Source organism: Lygodium microphyllum, chromosome 5 (assembly GCF_053477565.2).
Source record: "Lygodium microphyllum isolate KBCC chromosome 5, Lygodium_microphyllum_v1.1.10, whole genome shotgun sequence".
Taxonomy (NCBI): Eukaryota; Viridiplantae; Streptophyta; class Polypodiopsida; order Schizaeales; family Lygodiaceae; genus Lygodium; species Lygodium microphyllum.
Window position 1 is genome coordinate 7,553,292 of NC_141139.1, and position 22,014 is coordinate 7,575,305.

General features: G+C 41.9%; 1 protein-coding gene across 1 annotated transcript in view; it reads right to left on the minus strand.

The window, feature by feature from the left end:
• The window catches only part of LOC148035487 (coiled-coil domain-containing protein SCD2-like), a 99,436-nt gene that overhangs the window by 49,056 nt on the left and 28,366 nt on the right, over positions 1-22,014 (minus strand). Inside the window, exons 2-10 of the mRNA XM_087677450.1 lie at positions 12,377-12,564; positions 11,813-11,867; positions 11,496-11,537; positions 11,321-11,383; positions 11,167-11,216; positions 11,063-11,090; positions 10,619-10,693; positions 10,379-10,489; positions 10,114-10,174 (exon numbers count right to left, since the gene is read on the minus strand). Of these exons, the coding sequence (XP_087533576.1) occupies positions 10,114-10,174; positions 10,379-10,489; positions 10,619-10,693; positions 11,063-11,090; positions 11,167-11,216; positions 11,321-11,383; positions 11,496-11,537; positions 11,813-11,867; positions 12,377-12,564 (673 nt within the window). The remainder of the gene's footprint in view (positions 1-10,113; positions 10,175-10,378; positions 10,490-10,618; positions 10,694-11,062; positions 11,091-11,166; positions 11,217-11,320; positions 11,384-11,495; positions 11,538-11,812; positions 11,868-12,376; positions 12,565-22,014) is intronic.

A 22,014-nucleotide genomic window follows, 5' to 3' on the forward strand; every position in this document is an offset into this window, starting at 1 on the left:
GAGCAATGCTAAAGAAGGTTACAGAATATGACGCCACATACACCACCATTATCAGAGACCTTGTGTACTACTCTATTGGTAAGGGAGAGATGCAAGATTGAGTCATGGCATCAATTAACTAATTAATGTCAGTCTAAGGCTAATAGCTGCTCCGAGAAAATTGGGGAAATTTTTGGCCTAGCCAAATTGTTGCTTGGTTAGATTATTTTTCTAAGCACAAAAATAATCATTAAATCAATTTTCAAAATTTATATTTTGAAAATAAATTTACTAGACTAGACTGTGTTCAAAATTTGATTTAGAAGGTGGCCACTTGGCAAGATGCTCCCTTTGCTGTTAGTGAATCCATTTGGGGCTGCAAAACCGGGTCAACAACTCAATTTTACCAAATTCTCAAGACAAATCTTTGAATTTTCTCTCTCTACAGCATTCTCGCTTTTTCTCCATCCATTTTCTAGCTTTGCTTCAAGTTTTACAGCAATCCAAACATTGGAGGTGGAGATTTTTGTGAATCTCTATTGTAAACCCTATTTTATAGCAAAAATTAGGGTTTGATAACTATCTCGAGACGTATGCCCGGATTTGAAGGCTTCGGACTTGAATTTTCAAAATTGAAATCAATGTATTTCCGAAGGATTCAAGAGGCCAACCAAGGAGCATTGAATTTGAGGCTAATTTATTTCCTAAGGAGCAGGGTGAAGGCCACTCCCTAGCAAGTCGAGAGGAAATTTGATTTGAAGGCTTGCTAAACCATAGCAAGAGGCAATTGGATTAGTGGAGGAGGTTGAAGAATCTCACTTCTACTCCCACAAGGGGCGCCAAGTTTTGTCCCCAATCAGGTGTCAACTATCCAAGATTAAGTGGTAAATTGTATATTTTATTTTATGTGAATTTGCTTCTTGCTGTAATTAATTGTTAATCAGGTCATTACCACCCTTTTGAAAAAAGAAGGCTAGTTTCAAGGTTCCATTGCAAGGATCCATCAAATCCTTTGAACATTTGCATGCCTGATTGGAGTAACAAGCTTTTTTCAAGTGCTAAAATTGTTCTCAGCTGAGCATTTGCAACAAGATGCCTTCATACAATGAGATGGGATCAAGCAATGGTGATACCTCTCAGTATGCACATTTACATAGGGAAATACAATGCCTCGTCTTAGACAAGGCACATAGCATGGACAGCAAGTTGAAAATGTTATTGAAGGTCAAGTTGCAAGGTCTTCAAGGCAAAAAGATACTGATGACTTGCAAGCGCAAGAGAAATTTGATGACAAGTTCAAGAATCGAATGAGGACAACCACAAATCTCTTTTCTAAATTGGCAAAAGATCCTTAGTTTAATCCATTTTTGAATGCTCCGAAGAAGCACAACAAGGGCACGAAAAGATAGTCGTCTTCTAAAGCTTCGAGCAACAAGATGCTCCCAAAGCTGCAGATGAGAAAAAGCAATCGGTGCCAACAGGGCAAGAAATGCAATTGCAAGGCCATCGTGGAAGTGCCAATCCCATGGATTTGGGGCAACAAGGCATGCATGCAATTATGAGACATCCAAGGTACATTAGTGGTGGCACCATATTTTATGCTATAGTGAGTCAAGAACCACATACGTGGATGTATGGTACAACTCCTTATGGTATACAACAACCAATGCATGGTGTGCAAGGCCCAATGCATCTAGGTATGGTTGTTAATATGAAGAATCCCATATATGGAAGCATTAGCATGATGTCTACGGCACAAAGTGGCATGTATGGTAATGCATCTGTACCCTCGAATGGGTGTTGGACATGCAATGCTTCATTTGGTGTTGGTCACGATGCAAATATAGCAAACACACCCTTTTTGCACTAGCTAGTGTATGATAACTTCACTCCCAAAGGTGCAGCAAAAGACTATGATGAGTGTGCAAACGGGGGGTGAAGTTTGAGTCCTTCAATGATGCTTAAGATAAGCTAAGAAGCTTTGACTTTTATTTAACAATTTGATGCAACCTATTCGAGAGACAACTTTACCGAATACTCAAAGATTTCAAAGGCAGCTACTTTCTTGAAGGAGACTACATTGCAATGTTGGTCCACACTTCTAATGCAAGGTAGAGCACTGTCCACATGGGTGCAATTCAAGCAATTGTTTGCATCAAATTGGTTGACTAGTACATTTGAGGTGGACATCATAACAATTTGGAATAAGCTTGACACAACGCAATGCAAGAATCTGGAACCATATAATAAGAAGTTTTGGGATGTCTTGATGCCGGTAACTTCTTATCATCCACTTCCTCTTTATGAGTAAGTGGAAAAGTATATATATGGTCTACCTAAAGGAATCAGAGATTTTTACATTATATCCACCATGTCTAGCATGACTCAACTCATAGAGACTACAACTACAACTGATGCTTCATTGCATAGGAAAGATTCAAGCTTCCAAGAGAGTGGTGAGAAGCCGAATAAAAAGTTTTCAAAGGCTGATAAAAAGGGCAGATCTGAAAATAGGGTTGAAAAGAGACAAAAACAGCAAGGTACGCCCTATAAAAGCAATGCAAATCATAGGGAACTCATGGTGGCAAATAAATATTTTACTTGTGAGCAAGAGGTGTGAAGGAAACTGCTAGGGTTTGCACTGAGGACACACAGAGTGTACGACCACGATAGAAACACAAAGACACAGACACAGACACAGAGGGCAAAACTCAAACCCTAAACGCAAAACTCAAAACTCAAACACAAAAACTCGAACACAAACAGAAGAAGGGAGAGAGAAAACACAACTCTGAAGTGAATGAATGTTGTAAATGAATGTAAGAGTGTACAGTGTGCTCAAGGGTAGAGCAATGTCGGAGTGTGACGTCCACCGAAGACGGATCCCAAGTCTGTGACCACCAGTCGAAGTGTAGGAGTGCTGAATAGTGAATGGCAGCAGGCTGGTCACCAAAACACAGCAGTCTAGAGACTGGAAACTGGTAAACGCAACAGTATTCCACCGATCGGAGGCTTGAAACTGTACACAGTCTGCTGTAAACAGCAGGCTGAAACAGTGTCTGAGAGTGTCAGGGCCTGCGATCGTGAAAACGCAGGCTGGCTGACTCTGGAGATGATGGACAGCAGGCTGAACAGCAGTTCGGGACAGTTTAGAGCAGTTGCCAGCAGCTAAGAGCTGTCGCCTACGGCAATGGACAGGCTGAAGATAATGTGGCTGCAGTTGATGATGGCTGGACAGCAGATGGAGGCGGGTTGTAGGCTAGAAACTGGGAGCCAACAGCACCAGAGGGTGTGTGGGCTAGTGTTACTTGCAAACAAGGATGATAGCTGAATGGGGGCAGCCTGTCTATTTATAGATGTGGAAGGGCACCCCAAAAATTAGGGTTTCCACTAAACTCTCTTGAACCGCTCCCCATTTTAGGGTTTTCATTGAACTCTCTTGAACCACTCCCCGTTTTAGAGTTTTACTCTAAAAGAGCATTTTTAGTGTGTTTTGGGGCTGTTTAAGAGGCTAATCAGCAAGTACTGCATATTTTAGCTCAACAAGAGGAACATGTGGCAAGGAGCTGAACTAATAAACAACAAGCAGATAGGGCTGAAATTAAGGAAGATGTAAAAGGGCAGAGACCAAAAACTTTAGCAAGTTTGGTGCATGATATGGTCAGTGATCAGCCCAATGATGATGCTACAAAGCTTTGTAGAGCATGGGGAAAAATCAAGAACCAGCATGCATTAATCTTCTTTGATGATGATGCAAGAGCTAATTTTATCTCCACATACTTGGCAGCCCATCTAAGCATTGGAGAGGATGAGATGAGACCCATGGGACAAATTGGAATGGCATGTAAAGGCCGTGCAAATGTGACTTAGCACTGCATCTACTTCCATCATAAATGCTTGATGAAGTGGTGGCAATAGAAACATAAGCCAAGAAAATATCACACCTTATGTACATCATGAAAATCAAGTCATTTTTGAATTATCTTCATCTTTTCAAGATCCATCTGAATACCTTGAAAAGAGATGACACGCCCAAGATAATTCATTTCATATATAAAAAATTCACTCTTTTTATCATTTATCAAGAGTTCATTTTGTTAGAGCACTTGTAGAATAATCTCCGTATTGACGGTGCTCTTCATTCTTGCTACAAACAAGAATATCATCAAAGAAAGTATCGACATATTATCGATGATCTCTAAAAATGTGCTCCATCATTCAATTGCAAGTGGGTAGTGCATTAGTTAATCCAAAAGGAACCACCAAGAATTCATAAAGACTAAATGAAGTTTGAAAAGAAATTTCATATACATCTTGTGCTATTAGCCTGATTTTATGATAACTACTCTTCAAATCAATACGGCTGAAAAACTTTGGGCCTCCTAGACGGTCAAAAATGTCATCCACTTTGGGAAAAGAAAATTGATTATTCACTGTGATTTTCTTGAGGACTTGATAATCAATGCATACTCTAAATATGACATCCTTGTTCTTAACAAGAAGAACTAGTGAACAAAATGGTAACCTACTTCGTCTAATTAGCCCACAACTAAGTAGATCTTCGACTTGCTGTATGATTCCTTCCTGCTAAGGGTGGCTGACACAATATGGTCCTATATTGCGAGAGCCGTCTCAAATAATATCAATATGGTGGCCTCCTTACCTTTCTAGGGGAAGCTGATAAGGAAGATCTTTTGAAAAGCAATCTCTATAGTTTTTTCAAGAGTCTAAGTTACTATTGATTTTCAAGATTCACGTTGAAACTAGCATTCCTTCTCAGATAGGGTGGTAAATAACATGATTACAACTTAGTTACAGTAGCAACATTTATTACAAAACTGAGAAATGCAAATTGACTCACAATCTTGGACAATGGACACCCTATTGGCCCCAAAACGGGCGTCCCTTTTAATATTTCTTTAACTTAATTCAAGAAAAAGTTGATATACAATGGGATTTTCCCAATCCCTTTCAATATTCCAACTCCCCTTGCTATCCAAAATGACCAACAAATCTGCAATCTGATTTACCCCTTAATTCAGACAGTCAATTGGCATTCACCCGCTTTGATGGAGATGGAAAATGCCCCAAATTCATTGACTTGCTGGTCCCTCCACTTGAATTTGACTAAAGACAGCTTCAGCCTTGTTAAATCCAAGTCTTGGAGCTTCCAATTTTTTGCATGCTTTTCGAGACTGCTGCTAAACTCTAATTTTTGTTGCAGATTAGGGTTTACAGTAGTAGAGAAATCTGAAATTTCTCAGCCTCTAGTGATCTCAATGTTGTAATCTTCAGAGCAAGGCTGTAGAAAGGCTAGGAGATGAGAGAGAATACTGAGGAGAGAGAAAATTCAGACTTTCTTCACGAAGAACTAAAGAAAATCAATCATTTACTACTGCTACCCTATCAAACAACCATGAAAGCTATCATCTACAACTTAGGACGACCAAACAAACTGCTGCCTCATCCTATATGCTATCATTTGCACCAGAAGGACCTTGGGCTGCTGTAACCTGCTCCTGGAGGGCTCCAAACTACTATCGCATGCTGTAGGACTAATCCCTGGTGGTTGCAAATCACATCAACAACCTCTCCTTGCTCTCTAACAGTCTCCTCTCTCACAATGGCTAGAATAGACTCCACCAGCTCCTAAAAACGTTATTCCCACTTGCATGGGCAAGTTTTGCCAAGTGGCAACTTTGTAACCCCATTTTTAGCATTATCCAACCTATTGAATATTCAATTTTTACATACTAAAAATTAATCTAATAATTATTTTGGTGCCCAAAAAATAATTTGACATGCCAATAATTAAATTGGCTAGGAAATTTTCATTCCTGACTGTCTTTGCATCATCTTTGACCATCAAATTGGCATTAGGTACCATTAGATATCACTTCTTTAGTATCACCAACTGACACTTATTGCCAAATGAATGACCTAGGCCAACTACTGGCACCAAATACCACCAAGTACCTGTGCAATATAACTTATAGCAACTTTTGCCTTTGACATCACGTGATTTCCTCGGGTCCCGAGCTCGTAAATTTACTCTAAACCCCAGTTACACCTCATATGTGTAACATTTACTTAACCATGTGATTAAAAATTAATCCACATATTGAGTGAGGTTTTTAAAAATACATGTCCTCATGACACACGTTATCTTTTATAATACTGACATAAAGCAAACAACATTGAATACAATCCTTAAATGCTCTAGAGACTTGCACATGGCTTACCATAGATATGGTGTCTCCAAATACACCAGCGTGAAGTTCTACCTTCTCTTGAGAGAAGATAGTTCAGCATCACAACCATCAAGATATGAGATACAGAAAGTATCTTCGTCATCATAGCCTTGGATGTGAAATTTGAGCTTGTCAATGTAGGGTACTATGGTTTTCAATGACAATGAAATTGTGCCACTTTCATTGACATTTAAAACTTGGCGAACTTCACCTAGAGTCTCTATATCTTCATTCTTTAATACAAGCTCTTTAGCCAACTCCAAGGAAACAAGATTTTCACTCGCTTTAAGGTCTATCAAAAATAGTGCCTACTTACCTTGCAACTATCCCTAAGCTTCTAATAGTTTATACAACTCTAAAGTGTGATTTGTATTTGCAACTATATCACTGATAGCATTAATTTGGAGTCTTAAGCTGTAGAGGAAAATGGTCCGACAAGGCATATTGCTGCAATACTTTCATTTCCAGCATCTCAGAAAGAAAAGCATCATCCTGCATGATGTACATGCGGTCCAACCGCGACCATGTAGTTGTATACTGCACAGAATGAAAAGTAAACCCTGTAGAAGAAGGGTGTAGCCATGACCAGAGATCTTGCTTAAGTACAGCAAGAGCAAACACATTCCACACACGACTTTCCGGAGCGTCCATCACCGAATGCTCTCATGTGGACTGTGAAGGATCAACACACATATTAAAATCCCCCATCAAAAAACCCCGTCTGCCAAGTGACAAGGAGGTCTGCAAAGTATTCCAAAGATCCTGGCAGGATAAAGGGTCATTTGGAGCATAGAGCCCAAGCAACCATAAGATCTCTCCTTCAAATAGAACTTCAATCACCACAAAACAACCATGTACATCATTTTTAATAAGAACAAGGTGATATTTCTCATGTACAATCATAAGCACACCAGAATAATGCATGGCATGTGTCCCTGCATAAAACAAGCAAAACCCATGGCAATCCACAACTTTTCCTGCTTCACCGTGACTCTTGTGCTGAACAGTATACAAGACATCCCACTGATTCTCATGCAATAAACTCCACATGGCATGTTGCTTATTGCGAGAACAAATGCCTCGCACATTCCACGTGGCTATCTTCATGTGTATTTTTTTTTTAAAATCAGGAACCAGGCAAAGCTTGCCTCAATTTAACCTTTTCTACTAGAATGTCAAGGACTCCCTCATCCAAAAAATCAACTAACATGGCAAAAGAGTTCTGACGGCCAGATTTAGAGGTAGAACGTGTATCCACTGTCTTGGGGATGAAACGGGGATAACGACAATCCCATGGGGTAATCACGTTACCTCTAGCATCAAAAGCCAACTTAGTACGTGGGCCCTTTGGACCATCCGTATATACTTTCCTAGTGGGCTAATTGCGAGGAGCAAAAGAAACCATAGCATGAGTAGTGTGCTCTGAAGACAACATATCTTTCCCGCGCATATAAGTACACAAGGAATCTTGTGAAGCATTAGGCACAGGATCCGCCACGCTAGCATCAAACCTTTTACCTTTTTTTACACGTACATCTACCCAATCATTGTCACTAGAATCCAAACCTGAAACATGTTGTTTACCTTTATCCAAAACTTTAGGTGGCTGGGTCGCATCCTACGACAGAGCATCAAGCACCATATCTTCCATGGGAGGCAAAACATGCTCAGCATCTAAAGTTGGTTGCTTCGCTGGACATTCGGCCATAAAATGCCCCAATTTTCCAAACGAAAAACAATGCCCTGCAAAGTTACCCCATTTCAAACGAAAGTGCAAAGGATGCATGTCAGAGCAATTAAGACGTAACCAAGCAAGCCTTTTCTGAGCAGTGTCCCATAACATACACAAACGGTTACGATTCGTGGCCCTTAGGCTCGGGGGAACCAAAATAGTGCCCACAACGGCCATAGCATCCTTTAACAGTGGCCAATAGACAACCGGACAGTTTTCCACTTCAATCCACACAGGGCATTCGTGTTGAAGCAAGCGCTGAAAATCTGCCATTGGGCGCCATGGCACAACATGGACCAAACGGCAATCAAAGAACAATGGCAGTTTAGTCAGCAGATCGGCACGACGCTTCTCGGATTTCAACAGCACCTCATAAAAGCCTTGGGGCCCAACAAAAATCTCTTCAACACACTCCCCTTATAGTAGACTTTGCAACCACTTGCGAATATAGGAAAGCACTGGGATCCTACCAGTGAAGAAGAGTATAACAACACGTTCATAAAACACTGAGAATGAGCACAAAACGTTTTTAGGATCCACAGTGGGTTCCAGAACATCTTCAGTTTCAGAGTCAGAAAACACTTCATGATTATGTTGAACATAATCACCAAGCAGAGTGTTAGCAAACATTTTTAGGATCCACAGTGGCTTCCAGAACATCTTCAGTTTCAAAGTCAGAAAACGCTTCATGATTATGTTGAACATAATCACCAAGCAGAGTGTTGGCAAACTCCAACAAATGCTCCCAGTCAACATCCTGAGAATCCACAGAATCAAAAGCAACCTGAGCATAAGAACGTTCCTGATCATCTTGATGATCCATTGTATCTTCCGAAGTATGCTTGGTGCGTTTGCCCACAGGCTGGAAGTCAAGAGCAGGTGGCATCTCCTCTATCCAAGGAACCAGATCCTGGATCCTCTGTTTCGGAATCAGGACCAAGGGCTGCCACCGTTTGGTCCCGTTTGGTCAATAAAGTCCATGTTTAGACCAACCATGTTGTATCACCACTTTAACAACTCTCTCTCTTTTTTTTTCAACTCTCTCTCTCTCTCTCTCTCTCTCTCTCTCTCTCTCTGTGGCACTCACGGACAGGGACCCGCAGACCTTATGCAGACTGCGAGAGGTGCTACAGGCAAGGGTTTGATCAGGTCAGTACAGAAGGACAGTGGCGCACACAGACAGGGACCCGCGGACCTTATGCAGACTGCATGAGGTGGTACAGGCAAGGATTTGATCAGGTTGGTGCAGAAGGACAGTCGCGACAGGTCACCATACTCTTTTTTTTTTTCGTAAAAGGTCACCATACTCTCTCTCTCTCTCTCTCTCTCTCTCTCTCTCTCTCTCTCTCTCTGTGTGCGCACGTGCAATGTGTTGCATATAATATATTAGGCCTCTGTGACATGAAATAAATGGAGGCTATTTTTGGACAATATACATAAAATGCTACCACACATTGACATGCACACAACAGATACAGCAAAATCTCTCTGCCATGCACGGTCGGGACAAGGAGCGCCAGTAAGGGTTTGGTGACTTAGTGCAAGGCTCAACTTGTTCAAGATTGGACACAACCACCAGCAACAGATGCAGGAAACTCAAAAGAGAACAGCAGTCCTTTGCTCAATACCATGGTCCATTTCAACTCACCTTAGCCTCTATGCCCTTCTCAATGGTAGGGTTCCAATGGTACTTCTATCTTTTTCAAGCCTCCTCTCACCATGACAAGAGTCTCAATAGCAACTGCACAAGGTCACTAGCATGCAGATTTTGGGTGTTTGGGCCATCCAGCAGCTTACTTTCATCATTTGCTGCAGCAATCATTACATGATTGCTGCTGCCATTTAGATGTTTAATATCTCTGTAATATGGATGTGTTTTACCAATTTTCTTGTTTATTGGGAAAAAAACTGTCATTAAGTCTTTTCTAAGGTAATGAACATTGATTTCATGATTCATCAAAATGTGTGCACACACACATGCAAGGACACGAGTACTTTGCATGCATGCACTTTGCAACCCAGCCTAGTCCAGACTATATGTACTAAAAATACTTCCTCCTATGAAATTATCAAGAAAATGGTAAGGAAACGCTTTTTTAAGCTAGCACAATTTTTTCTAATGTATTTAAGCCTCAAAAGAAAAATCAGTACCATATTGAACACATAAGCCCCAATATCGAGCAAGCCAGCATCGCTTCAAAACAACTTCTTCCTGCCCACAAGCATCAATATTAGCACTTACCTTTCCTTATGAACCAAACATACGATCTAATCTAGAAAATGGTACCCCACAAACTCTGCACAACTTTATCAATGAATTTACCATAGTTATTCTGTCCTTTATACTCAAACATAGTGTGTAAGCTTATAAACAGCTTTAATATCTGTGAATCTGCAAAGTATAAAACATACTAACCATTTCTTCTTGGGTCAGAATCATTCTTTGTGTCATAGTACGTAGTGACCGTGCCTCTCCTTCTGCATTACTTGCTTGTTCAACTGCAGATGCTGCTTCATCTCTCGCAGCCTGCAATGAAGAAAGAGAGAATATGACAAGTGAAGATGTCATTATTTCTTCACTTGCTCGTACCTACCACCTGGCCAGAAGGATTGGGTAAGGTTCTTACTACAATTATTCCACAATGTTAAAACTTACCTCAACCTCCAAGCGAAGGGCAGCAATTTCATCATCCTTTCCATCTTTTGACTGTTTTGCTGCCATAAGTGCAGCCTGAAAAGAAAAGGAAAACCTTTCAACCCTTCATTCATCAATCAATCCCTTCCTTCACTGGTTCATGCATTCTTAATTCCACCCCTCCCTCCTTTCTTCCTTACATGTTGATTGAGAACTCAGCCCCTTTTTGCTGCTTTACCTGATCCACACTGCCACATTGTATTCCTGAGTCCATATAATCCTCAGGTTGTTCTGAGTGAGTGCAGGATACCCTTTTCTTTACTGCCTCCCTAGCCTTCCTTTTTTATATCCATTTTGTTATTTTGAGATGCTATCAAGGTTCCTCTTAAGAACGTTTTCATACAAGCTTGAAATATGATAAGACATAAAAACAAATTAGCAGATTAAAAAACTGGATTCGTGTACCTCTCGCTGCTTGATAGCTGCTTCTTTTCTGCAGCATCACAAGAAGTCAAGTCAAATTAACAAAATGGACAGTTATTTGACTAAATTCATATCCTGAATCAAACCTGGTTAACAATCGTGCCTCTAAAGAAATGCCCTCCCCAAGAGATGCTACCTGAAACATGGTGCTTCAGAACAGCAATTTAGCACAAAATTACAAAACATCAAACCATACGCCAAGAGGAAAATCCTATCATTCTCTAATCAAGGACTGCATACCTGCTTCTCTAGCTCCTTTACTCTGGCTTCGGCTTCTTTCCATTTGTCTACCATAGCATGCAGCTGGAAGGTTTAAAAGCCCATTACAGGGTTTAAAAAAGCTGCTGAAATGATACTCAAATGTACTGCATAACACTACTAACCAAATGATCTCAATCTTGCATGCCATGCCCACCTGATCAATAAGCTCTTCCTTCTCTTCCTCAAGTTGGTCAATCTGTGGCAACAATCATGACTGACTTAGCTGTTTGCAACCTATCAAACAAGCAGAAATACAAATGCAAAACCTGGCATGAAATCAGCTAAAGAAGACAAAACTTCTTTTGGAATCTTGGAAATTTTCTGTGTAATAAGGTAAACCTCATAAACAAACATAAAGCTTTAGAGCCTTTTTTTGTTTTTCCACAATTCAGTTCATTAAGCCCCTTCAATATGCTTCTAAAACCATCTCCCCATGCTAATGCAAATTGAGTGGAAAATAACGCATGGTACCTTGTCATGCAGTGATGCAGTCTCTCTTTTGTCGTCATGTAAACTGCTAGATAACCTGTCCAACTTGCACATCAAGTAAATCGTTAAAAATATGGCCTTTGCTTAACTTTATAATTGTTAAAAATATGGCCTTTTCTTAATTGTATAAAGTACCCAAATCCCTGAAATTAGCTCAAGCTTACAACAAATAGACATGCTTGTGCATAGCAAGAGGGACATGCAGAGCAATGAAATAATCTGTTTTACATATGCATAGCAAAACAGAGCTGCATTCTGGAACACAGCAACTGTAGCTTCTTACAATAGTATCTACCTATTTAAAAAAGGAGAAACAGTGACAGCACAACTATACCTGTTGGAACTTGTTCTTGTAATAGTAGATTAAACTACCTATCCAACAAAGAAAAGACAGCCACAGAACACCTACACATTTTGGAACTTGTCCAATTTTAAACATCTAATAACAAGAGGTTTTACAGGTCCCAATGTGGTAATTCTTGAAAACCTTTTCAGACAGTGTACACCTTAGGAAGGATGGAAATACATATAAGGAAAAAATGTTACCTTCCAAATCTGGACACATCAATTTCAAGAGGGGACTGAGCCACAATCACAGGTGTTGGTACCCTAGACCTGCTGGAAGTAACAGCAGTTTGTGCCAAGGGTGTGGCAGGCGGCCTTGTTACAGATGGACGCCCAGTTGAGGTGGAGCGCAGTGCTCCTGCTATACTATCACTCGGGTTTCTTCCGAACTGAAATTCCAGAAACCAAAAAAGCATATTAAGAACTTGCAGAGACATTACCTACCATCTCATCAAGATCAATAAATCATTTTCCCAATAGACCACTGCAGCAAAGTTTTCATCAATACACTTTCAGGTAAAAGGAAGTGAGTATTGAAAGTCTTGCAGATGTGAAATCCCACCGATCCCACCCTTTCCTTCTGTTGCACCTTCATCCATGCATCCACCCCTAGCACAATTCACTACATTGAAACAAGCCTTGAGACTCTCATCCTTTACAACATTGTGCTTATGTGCAACTAGGTGGTGAAGATGCACTGGTTCTTTTTTTCATTTTTTCTTTTGTGTGTGTGTGTGTGTGTGTGCGTTGGTGGGGGGGGTCGGTTGGTGGGGGTGGTTGGCGGGTTTTGAGGCCCATTTCTAGTGGGCTATCAATCTATTACCAAGTACCTTAGCTTATGGTTGGACACGGGTGCTTTGTAAACGCCCCGAACAACGTAGTATGCTTAACAATTATGATATTCGCTTGTTTTCGAGATTTAATATAAAAGAGAATGAACACTTAAAGCTGAAAATGAAAATTACTCACAATTACAGCCATGAAAATGTAAAAGTAATGGACACAAGATTGAGGGTTGAAGATGGGCAACCGCGCCCCCCCCGAAGGAATGTATTTCTGCTCAACCCAAGTCCCTTAGGAAAGAGCTCAGTGACAATCAACCTAAGAGTGAGGAGAAGTAATTCTCACTCTCACAAGATCATGCAAAGATGTACAAACACACATGCATTATATATTATGCAATGATAAGAACTGATTTCTTTACAGTATGAGACAAGAAAGAGGGGAAATCAGCCTTTCTCCATCGTTGATCAGCAGTATATGGATAGGGCTTGCTTCTTGTTGCTAAAATGGAAGAAAGAGCTCGAGAAGGAGGTGCTGTAATGAATTTACAGGCTTGTTGTCCTGTAAAACAGCAATGATAAAATAGGGAATATGGAGGAATTTGATAATGGAGAAGTGGGGGATGATGATGGGGATGGATGGGGCCAGTTTCTGGCTATCTGTGGGTGCTGTACATGAGTTTACAGCAAAGAAAAATTATGCTGAATGAAGAAAAACGAGCTCTTATCTATAGGAGAGGGAAGAGCTAGTACAAAAGGGAAAAGTGGAGTAGCACAAGACAAGTGTCCAGTCACATGTCATGAGATGTGACAAGTGGTGGGACACTTGGAAACTTGTGTGACAAGTGTCTTGACACTTGTCTCTTCTCTATGGCCTTTCTTTTTGGGCTAAATACTATCAAGAATAGAAACAACCAAATTTAATAAGCACAGTCAGAGTACAGAATTTACTATTTTTAGAATGACATCCCTATTTTTTAGGACTAGCATTTTTAGGCTAATTCGAGGCTCCTAAAATTTAGGGACCTCCTAAATTTTAGGAACCATGCTGCTCCAAAATCATGGCGGTCCTTTGTTCTCATAATACAAAGCCAATTTCTTCCTATTCATTTCAAAAGAGATGTAAAAATGGAATGGGATCGGCTTTGGCAAAGGAAAAATGAGTCACTTGGTGACTATACCAAGAGATTTTGGGAGCTACTTTTGAAAGTCCAACATTTCAAGAAGATCAGCAGTTCGGAAAAGCTTAGGAAGTTTCAAGGAGGTTTGCATTTTAAACTTCGTACTGCTCTTAATCATTATCATTGTTCTAGTCTCAGGGAACTCATGGACCATGCTAAGACATGGGAAATGGAGCACAATGGCAACAAATCATTCCAAAAGAATTATAAGAAGAGAGTAGCTGATGATGAGGAGTATTCAACCCCAAATGAAGAACAAAAACAGCGGCAAAAGCAGCCATCAAATCAAAAGAAGATGAAGCCCTATGCACCTCCTAATGCTCCTCAATTTCGCTCCAATCTATACCCACAAGCAAAGTAACTTTCCGAAGAAGAAAAGCAACGCTTCATGAAAGAAGGGAAGTGCTTTAAATGTGGACAAACAGGCCACATAGCGAAGCAATGTCCAAACAAAGGACAAAGCAAGGTTTCTGACAACAAGTCTAAGTCGCCAGTGAAAATCAATACTATCAGTGATGTAGTTGCAAACACAACTCACACTCCAGAGATGAGCAAATTATTAAAAACTTGGGGACAGTTGCAAGGTAAGCAAGCACTATTCTTGATAGATCTTGGGGCGAATGAAAATGTCATTTCCTTGCAATTAGCTAAAGAGCTTGGATTAAATAATGAAGAGATGGACACTCCGACAGAAGTTCACCAAGCTTTAAATCCCGATGAAGGTGACACAGTGAAGACTGTGACACCACATTGGCAAGCTCAAGTTTCAAATTCAAGGCTACAGTGACGAAGATACCTTCTATATCGGAGACCTTGATGGTTGCGATGTGATTCTTAGCATGCCCTGGAATCATAGAGTAGATTCAACCATCTTCTCTCAGAAAAAGAAGGTAGAACTCACCAACAAAGGTAAGAAGTACGAGATCCAAGCTAGAGTTTTTGGGGACACCATACCTATGCGCGACTTCAACTCTTGAAAAAGTATAAAGATTGTTTTTCAGAAGATCTTCCTTATCAACTTCCCCCAGAAAGGCCAGAAGACCATCATATTGATATTATTCCGGGCAGTTCTCCTCCTAATATAGCACCATACCGTGTAAGCCGTCCTCAACAAGAAGAAATCAAAAAGCAAGTTGAAGACCTACTCAACCGTGGGCTAATCAAGCCAAGTAGCTCACCATTTTGTTCACCGGTTCTTCTTGTTCAAAAAAAAGATGGCACATTCAGGATGTGCATTGATTATCGAGCCCTCAACAAAATCACTTGGAGCATCATCAACACTTGGAGATTGTTCTACAATTACTTCAACAAAATCAACTCTTGGTAAATGGTAAAAAGAGTGAATTTTTCATGCATAAAATAAATTACCTTAGGCATGTCATCTCTTCTGAAGGGATTCACATGGATCCTGAAAAGATCAAGATAATCCAAGAACGGCCTTATCTTCATAATGTACATGAGGTGCGATCGTTTCTTGACTTATGCTCTTATTACCGCCGCTTCATCAAGCATTTTGCACAAATGGCTTCTCCACTTCATGACCTTACAAAGAAGAAAACCTCTTTCCAATGGAAAGAAAAATAGAAGGCAACCTTCACAAGGCTGAAAACAGCTCTTACTTCTGGACCTGTTCTTATCATTCCAAATTTGGTAAAATCATTTGTGGTGGAAGCAGATGCTTGCAGTGATTGTATTGGTGCAGTTCTAAATCAAGAAGGCCATGCCGTAGCCTTTGAAAGCCGCCGTCTAAATGATGTGGAGAAAAGGTATGACATTTATGAAAATGAGCTCTTAGCAGTGGTTCATGCTTTGAAGATATGGAAACATTGTCTTTTAGGCAATGAATTCCTTATTAAAACTGATCATCAGAGCTTGAAGTATTTCAAGACTCAAAAGCATTTGCAATAGAAACATGCAAGATGGGAAAATTTCTTGTCTATGTTTCATTTTTAGCTTTAAGTCTTCATTCTCTTTTATATTAAATCTCGAAAACAAGCGAATATCATAATTGTTAAGCATACTACGTTGTTCGGGGCATTTACATGCTTCCTCCTTCAGCATCACATAGTATTGCACTCTATTCCTGCCTTTCCACCTTAACCCTCTTATGTGCCACCTCAAAGTTCATACCCCACCTCAACCTCTACCAAGAATGCCTTCTCTGATAAGGCTTGTTTTAATGGGTCTAATTGTTGAGCTAAAACACACTTTATAGCTTATTACCATCTTTAAAACAGCCCCAAAACACACTTAATTAATGAAAAACGTAAATTTCGTGCACAGTTCAAGAGAGTTTTCAATGGTCCCCAAAAACCCTAATTTTTGGGGCACCCTTCAACATCTATAGATAGATGGGCTGCCCACCTTTTAGTCTCATCTCTTTATGCAGGTTTTTCACTCTTTCAGTGCAGATTTCAACCATCAGCCTTCACCCGCGTGGCAGTTTACCATTCACAAATGTTACAACTCCTCCATCAGCCCTTGCAAATGCCAGGCACCTTCCTCCCTCACCATCGTCAACTGTCTAGCACCCTCCTCCCTGCTGCGTTTGGACTATTCTGCCATTGCCAAACGCAGTTTGCCTCCTCCGGCTTGCATTTGGACACTCCACCAGGCAACGGTTGGTAGTCATCTCCCTATAAAGAAAAATACCCTAACACACAAGCATAAACAAAAACCGTACGACAAAGCACAGACTGATAAAAGAACACAGTTAGGGTTAGGGTAACTCAGAGACAATGAACGCAATGAATAAATGAAATAATATGACTGCTAGCAATATGATGCTCAGGCAGCAAACACACTATGCAGTGAATGAATACTGAACCTCAAACTCCTGTATCTCAAGGATCAAGGCAAGGTAATGAACTGGACAGTGTGTCATATTCTAAACAAATCCCGAATTGCAGCAAGGCAGCCTCCGGCTGTCGAACACCAGCAAATGCAGCAATGTGAGCTGAATCTGATGCAGATTGCAGTCTAGAGAGAGTATGCTGAAAACGCAGGCTATAGAGGGAGGTAGACAGCAAACGCAAGCCGTGTGGAGCCTGGTGACAGCTGAGGAGAGAGAAACTGTCAGGCGCAGCAGGTAGAGAGAGAAAACTGCCAAACACAGTTGTGAGGAGAGAGAAAACTACAGACGACAGCTGACAAGTGAGAGAAAAACTGCAGTGACTGCAGCAGGAGAGAGAAAACTGTCAGGGCGGCCGCTGGGGCCTGCAAACACAGCAATTTGCTGACGTGGCAGGCTGTACAATAGCAGTCAGTCGCCAAGCAAAAACAGCAGCAATCAGCGTGTGGAGGGCTGGAAATAGGCGCCTGACTATAGGGAACAGTGATGGACAGCAAGGGCTGAGATGCCTTCTGCGAACGGGGTGTGGGCAGCAAGCTGATAACAACTGAAACCTGCAAAAACGAGATTGAGGAAAGAGTGGAGGGCAGGCTGCCAATTTATAGAAAATTAGAGTTCTAGATCCTCTCCCACTTAACTCTCTTGATCCGCTCCCCGTTTTAGGGTTTTGGCTAAAATAAGCCTAAAATAAGCATGTTTTGGGGCTGTTTAAGTGGCTAACTGCATTTCTTAGCACAGCACCCCCTCTCAAGCCCAAAATAGTGAGAGAAGTAGGCCAGCCTAAATTTTGATTTACCCCAAGGCGTCCCACCCCAAAGCAGCCAGGGCATCGGACAAAGGGTGCACATCAACTGCCCAGTGGCCTACCAAGACTACAGAGGAAATGGTTATCTTACCAAGGAAGCCCAAGTGATCACCCCAGAGAGGCCAAGGCATCGGACCAAGGGTACTCGGTGGCTGCCCAAGGGCCTACCAAGTCCTACAAAGGCGGATGGAATCAATGGACTTGTTTGGTTTTTTTTTTTTTAAGTGTTTTGAAAATACATAAGTAATATAGAGGCAGCGGCCGATTAAGTGATAGATAGGAAAAGATAAAGAGAATTTTAAACCCCAAGGCATTCACAAAACTAGCAAGCCAATCCCTCGCACTGACTAGGATAAGTGCCTAAGGATGATAAAAGTGTGTGTATGTGCCAATCATGTGGTGAATATGTGGAGAGGCAAAAAAAAGGATGGTGGGCTTAGCAAGACAAGCAAAGCAAGCAAGCAAGGGTAGGAAAACTGCCTTTAGGAGAACGGCCGTGTATTATACTACGCATATGGTGGATCCTAGAGTCGACCACTGCAAAAGACCGAAAAGAGATAAATGCGCACAGATACATATTTGCATGAACAAAATACCAATGCATGGGGTAATGCAAAGGGAGATACAAGATATCATGCTCATGCAATATGCTATGCAACGGTGCCACTGGGACAGTGCCCTCGCAGGGGAATTGTTCACTTATCCAAGTGCCCTTTTACAATCAGGTCATCCTAACAGTGCGGATGAAGTTACAAATGCCCATAATACAATACAAAAGAATAAGTGAATGTAATGTCTAAAAACTATAAGCATCATCACTGTCACAATCAAGAGTAGAAGCCGCCCCCTCTCAAACTGGAAGGGAAAGCAAGAGGGAAGCACCCTCTCCCCGTCAAGCTGAAGAAGTAGGGGAGAGTGTACCCAAGCCGATCCTGGGTAGCAGGTACTAAAGAACCGGCCGGTTGATCGCTTTGGTCAAGATATCTGCAAAATTATCTGATGAAGGCACAAACTCTAGGCGAATAGTGCCTAGCTCAACTTGCTCTCTGAAAAAGTGAAAGTAGACTCCCACATGCCGTATCCGTGGTGTGATGATCGGATTGCTTGCAAGGGCAATGGCACTCTGGTTGTCGCAGTAGACAACTATGGGAGAGCCACATGGAAAATGAAGACCCGCCAGTAAACTCCTCAGATAGATGGCCTCGGTGGTGCCATTGAATAGAGCCCGATACTCAGCCTCGGCGGTGGAAGCCGCCACCGTCTCTTGCTTACGGCTGGACCAAGAAATGGGAGTCGTACCCAAGGTAAAGAGGTAGCCGCCATGGGAATGCCGAGTGTCAGAATATCCTGCCCAATCAAAATCAGTGTACCCCTACAAACATAAACCAGAACCATATGTCAAGCCATAGGAAAAAATACACCGCAAATAATGCAACACACGAAGACATGCAATCCAATGTGACATCCTAGGTGCTGTGAAATACTAACTGAGTACGCTAATTGAGTACGCTAATTGAGTAAGCTAAATCTGGCCTAATGTGAATTAACCAAAGAAGTTTTCCTACAACAGAACGATAGGTGAGTGCATCGAAGGGCTATCCTAGGGCATCCTTCGACAAGTGGACAATAGGATCAAGAGGCATGGCCACTGGCCGTGTCTGATCTGAAGTGTACTGTTCCACAAGCTGAAGTGCGTACTGCTATGACACAAAAATACATCCTCCAAAACAAACTACCTCCATCCCCAAAAAATAGGACAACAAACCAAGGTCTGTCATTTCAAATGTAGCTTTAAGCTTAGCCTTAATTTCCGCTATGGCAGCAGAATCGGAACTTGTGATGAGTAAGTCATCAACGTATAGCAGGATATAGCTAACCCCCTCTGGTGTGAATCGAACATATAAGTTTGGGTCACAAGGGGTAGAATGGTATCCATGAATCTGTAGAATACCTTATCTCTAGGGTTCCTTGAAGGAAAGCCCGATGGCTGCTCCACATAGACTTCCTCCTCCAAGTATCCGTTCAGAAAAACTCTTGACATCCATCTAATATATCGGCCAGCCGTCGTGAGCGGCAAGTGTGAGTAGCAACCGAAAGAAAGTCAACCGTGCAATAGGGGCAAAGGTCTCTTTATAATCAATGGCGTGCTTCTGTCGAAACCCTTGCACTACAAGGCGAGCCTTGTACTTATCTAAAGTCCCATCAGCTTTTAGCTTTGTCCTAAAAATCCACTTTGTCCCGATGACTTTCTTGTGGCTCGGACGATCTTGTGACGGGTCTCATAAAGAAGGCTTGGGAGCTGAAGAAACTACGGGAAAATCAGGAGCGGGAAGTAGACCATGCTCAGTAGACACGATCTCTGATGATGTGGAAGAAGGAAGCGGATCGAAATCCGGTGCAGAAAACTACACAATATCCCTCTCGTCAAAAACGACATCCTGCCTAACAACCACCTTGTTTCTCCAAGGATCGAACAAACGATAGGCTTTCGCTTCAGAGAAATATCCCACAAAAATAAGGAGATCAGCTCGAGGAGTAAGCTTTTCTATCTTGTCATCAAGCGTGTGTGTGTGTGTACGCACGACACCCGAAAACTTTGAAATGGGAAATAACAGGCCGAGAGCCAAAAAATGCATCATATGGGGTCTTCTAAGGAAGAGCCGCAGTCGGGCACCGGTTGAGGATGTACACTGAAGTGTTAACAACCTCGACCCAAAGGCGCTCAAGAAGCTCTGCTGCGAACAACATAGAGCGTGCCATTTCCATAACTGTGCGGTTCCTACGCTCTAAGACTCCATTCTAAGAGGGGGAGTTGGTAGAGGTGAGCTAGCAAGAAATGCCATGCTTCTATAGAAACTCGAAAAACTCATGGGAGATAAACTCACCACCGCTATCACTCCTCATGCACCCCACACAATGACCAATCTAGTTATGAACCAGCAGTACCTAAGCAGAAAAATATGTGAAAGCATCTGACTTATGCTTGAGGAAGTACATCCACATGTATCGAGAATGATCATCCACTATCAAAAAGAAGTACAACGCGTCGTTCAAAGCGACAGTGGATGTCGGCCTGCAAAGATCAATATGAATCAATCTAAGAGGCTCCTCAGCTCTATGTGTAGACTGATGAGGAAATGGGGTACAATGCTACTTCTTGAGCTGACAGGCTTTACAAATATCTCGAGCTAGCTTCAGGCATGGAAGGCCCTCAACTAGCTCACGGCGTGACAACTCATAAAGTGAATCATAACCAATATTCCCTAAGCGAAAATGCCAAAGACGCTCATTGTGCATAGGCTCCTGAGATGTGGCTAAGGCCTGGAAGCTATGGAAGACAGAGCCCTCGGCTGTCAGCTTGGTAAGAAAGTGAGTCATGCGGTATAGGCCATTAGGCTGTGCCTCACCGCGAGCAATCACTAGATCAATCTGAGAGTCAAGGACCTCGACTATGTTTGCTGTAAAGAAAACTGCTCGCCCCAACCAGCGAAGCTGCTGAACAAATAACAAGTTCACCCCAAGCTGAGAGACATGATATACATTGTCGAACGAAGCCTGATCGAGACCCTTGTCAATGGAAAAACTGACGCAACCTTGAGCCTGAATCTTGACCGAGAAGTTGTTTCCTACACGGACCCACCCGACTGCAGGGGCTCGGGTACGGAAAATGTCCTCTATAGAAGTCATGTGATTTGTAGCTCCACTGTCCACAATCCAAACTGGAGTTGAAGTGCTCGGTTGTGACGAGTGGGCCTCTGCAATAACCTCGTCGGGAGGCAACTCAGATGTGGACGAGACTCGCATCGGATGTCTCTACGGAGACGATGCGGGCCTCTGCAGACCAGTCAGATAAGCCCTCTAGAGTTGAGAACGTTGTTGACTGAGATGGCTATGCGGTGGCAGTGTGAGTCTAACCTTTAAATTGCCCCTTGCCATCACCCTACCTCCCCTGCTGGGGGTTGCCCGACTGAGGGACGAAGGTCTGAGACTTAGGTTTTTGTATTGTGCCTCGTGCCTTTGATCGACAATCATCATCAAAATGGCCAGCCTTTTGACAATGTTGACAATACCTATCCTTTTTGAGTACATTCTGCCACCCAGGTTTAAGTTGTGACTGGGAGTTTCCTTGAGAATCCTTGGATTGATTTAGCTTTTGAGTTTGATTTTGATTTTGAGTGGAGGTTTGGTTTGGTTTGCCCTTCCCTTGTTGCCCTTTCTAA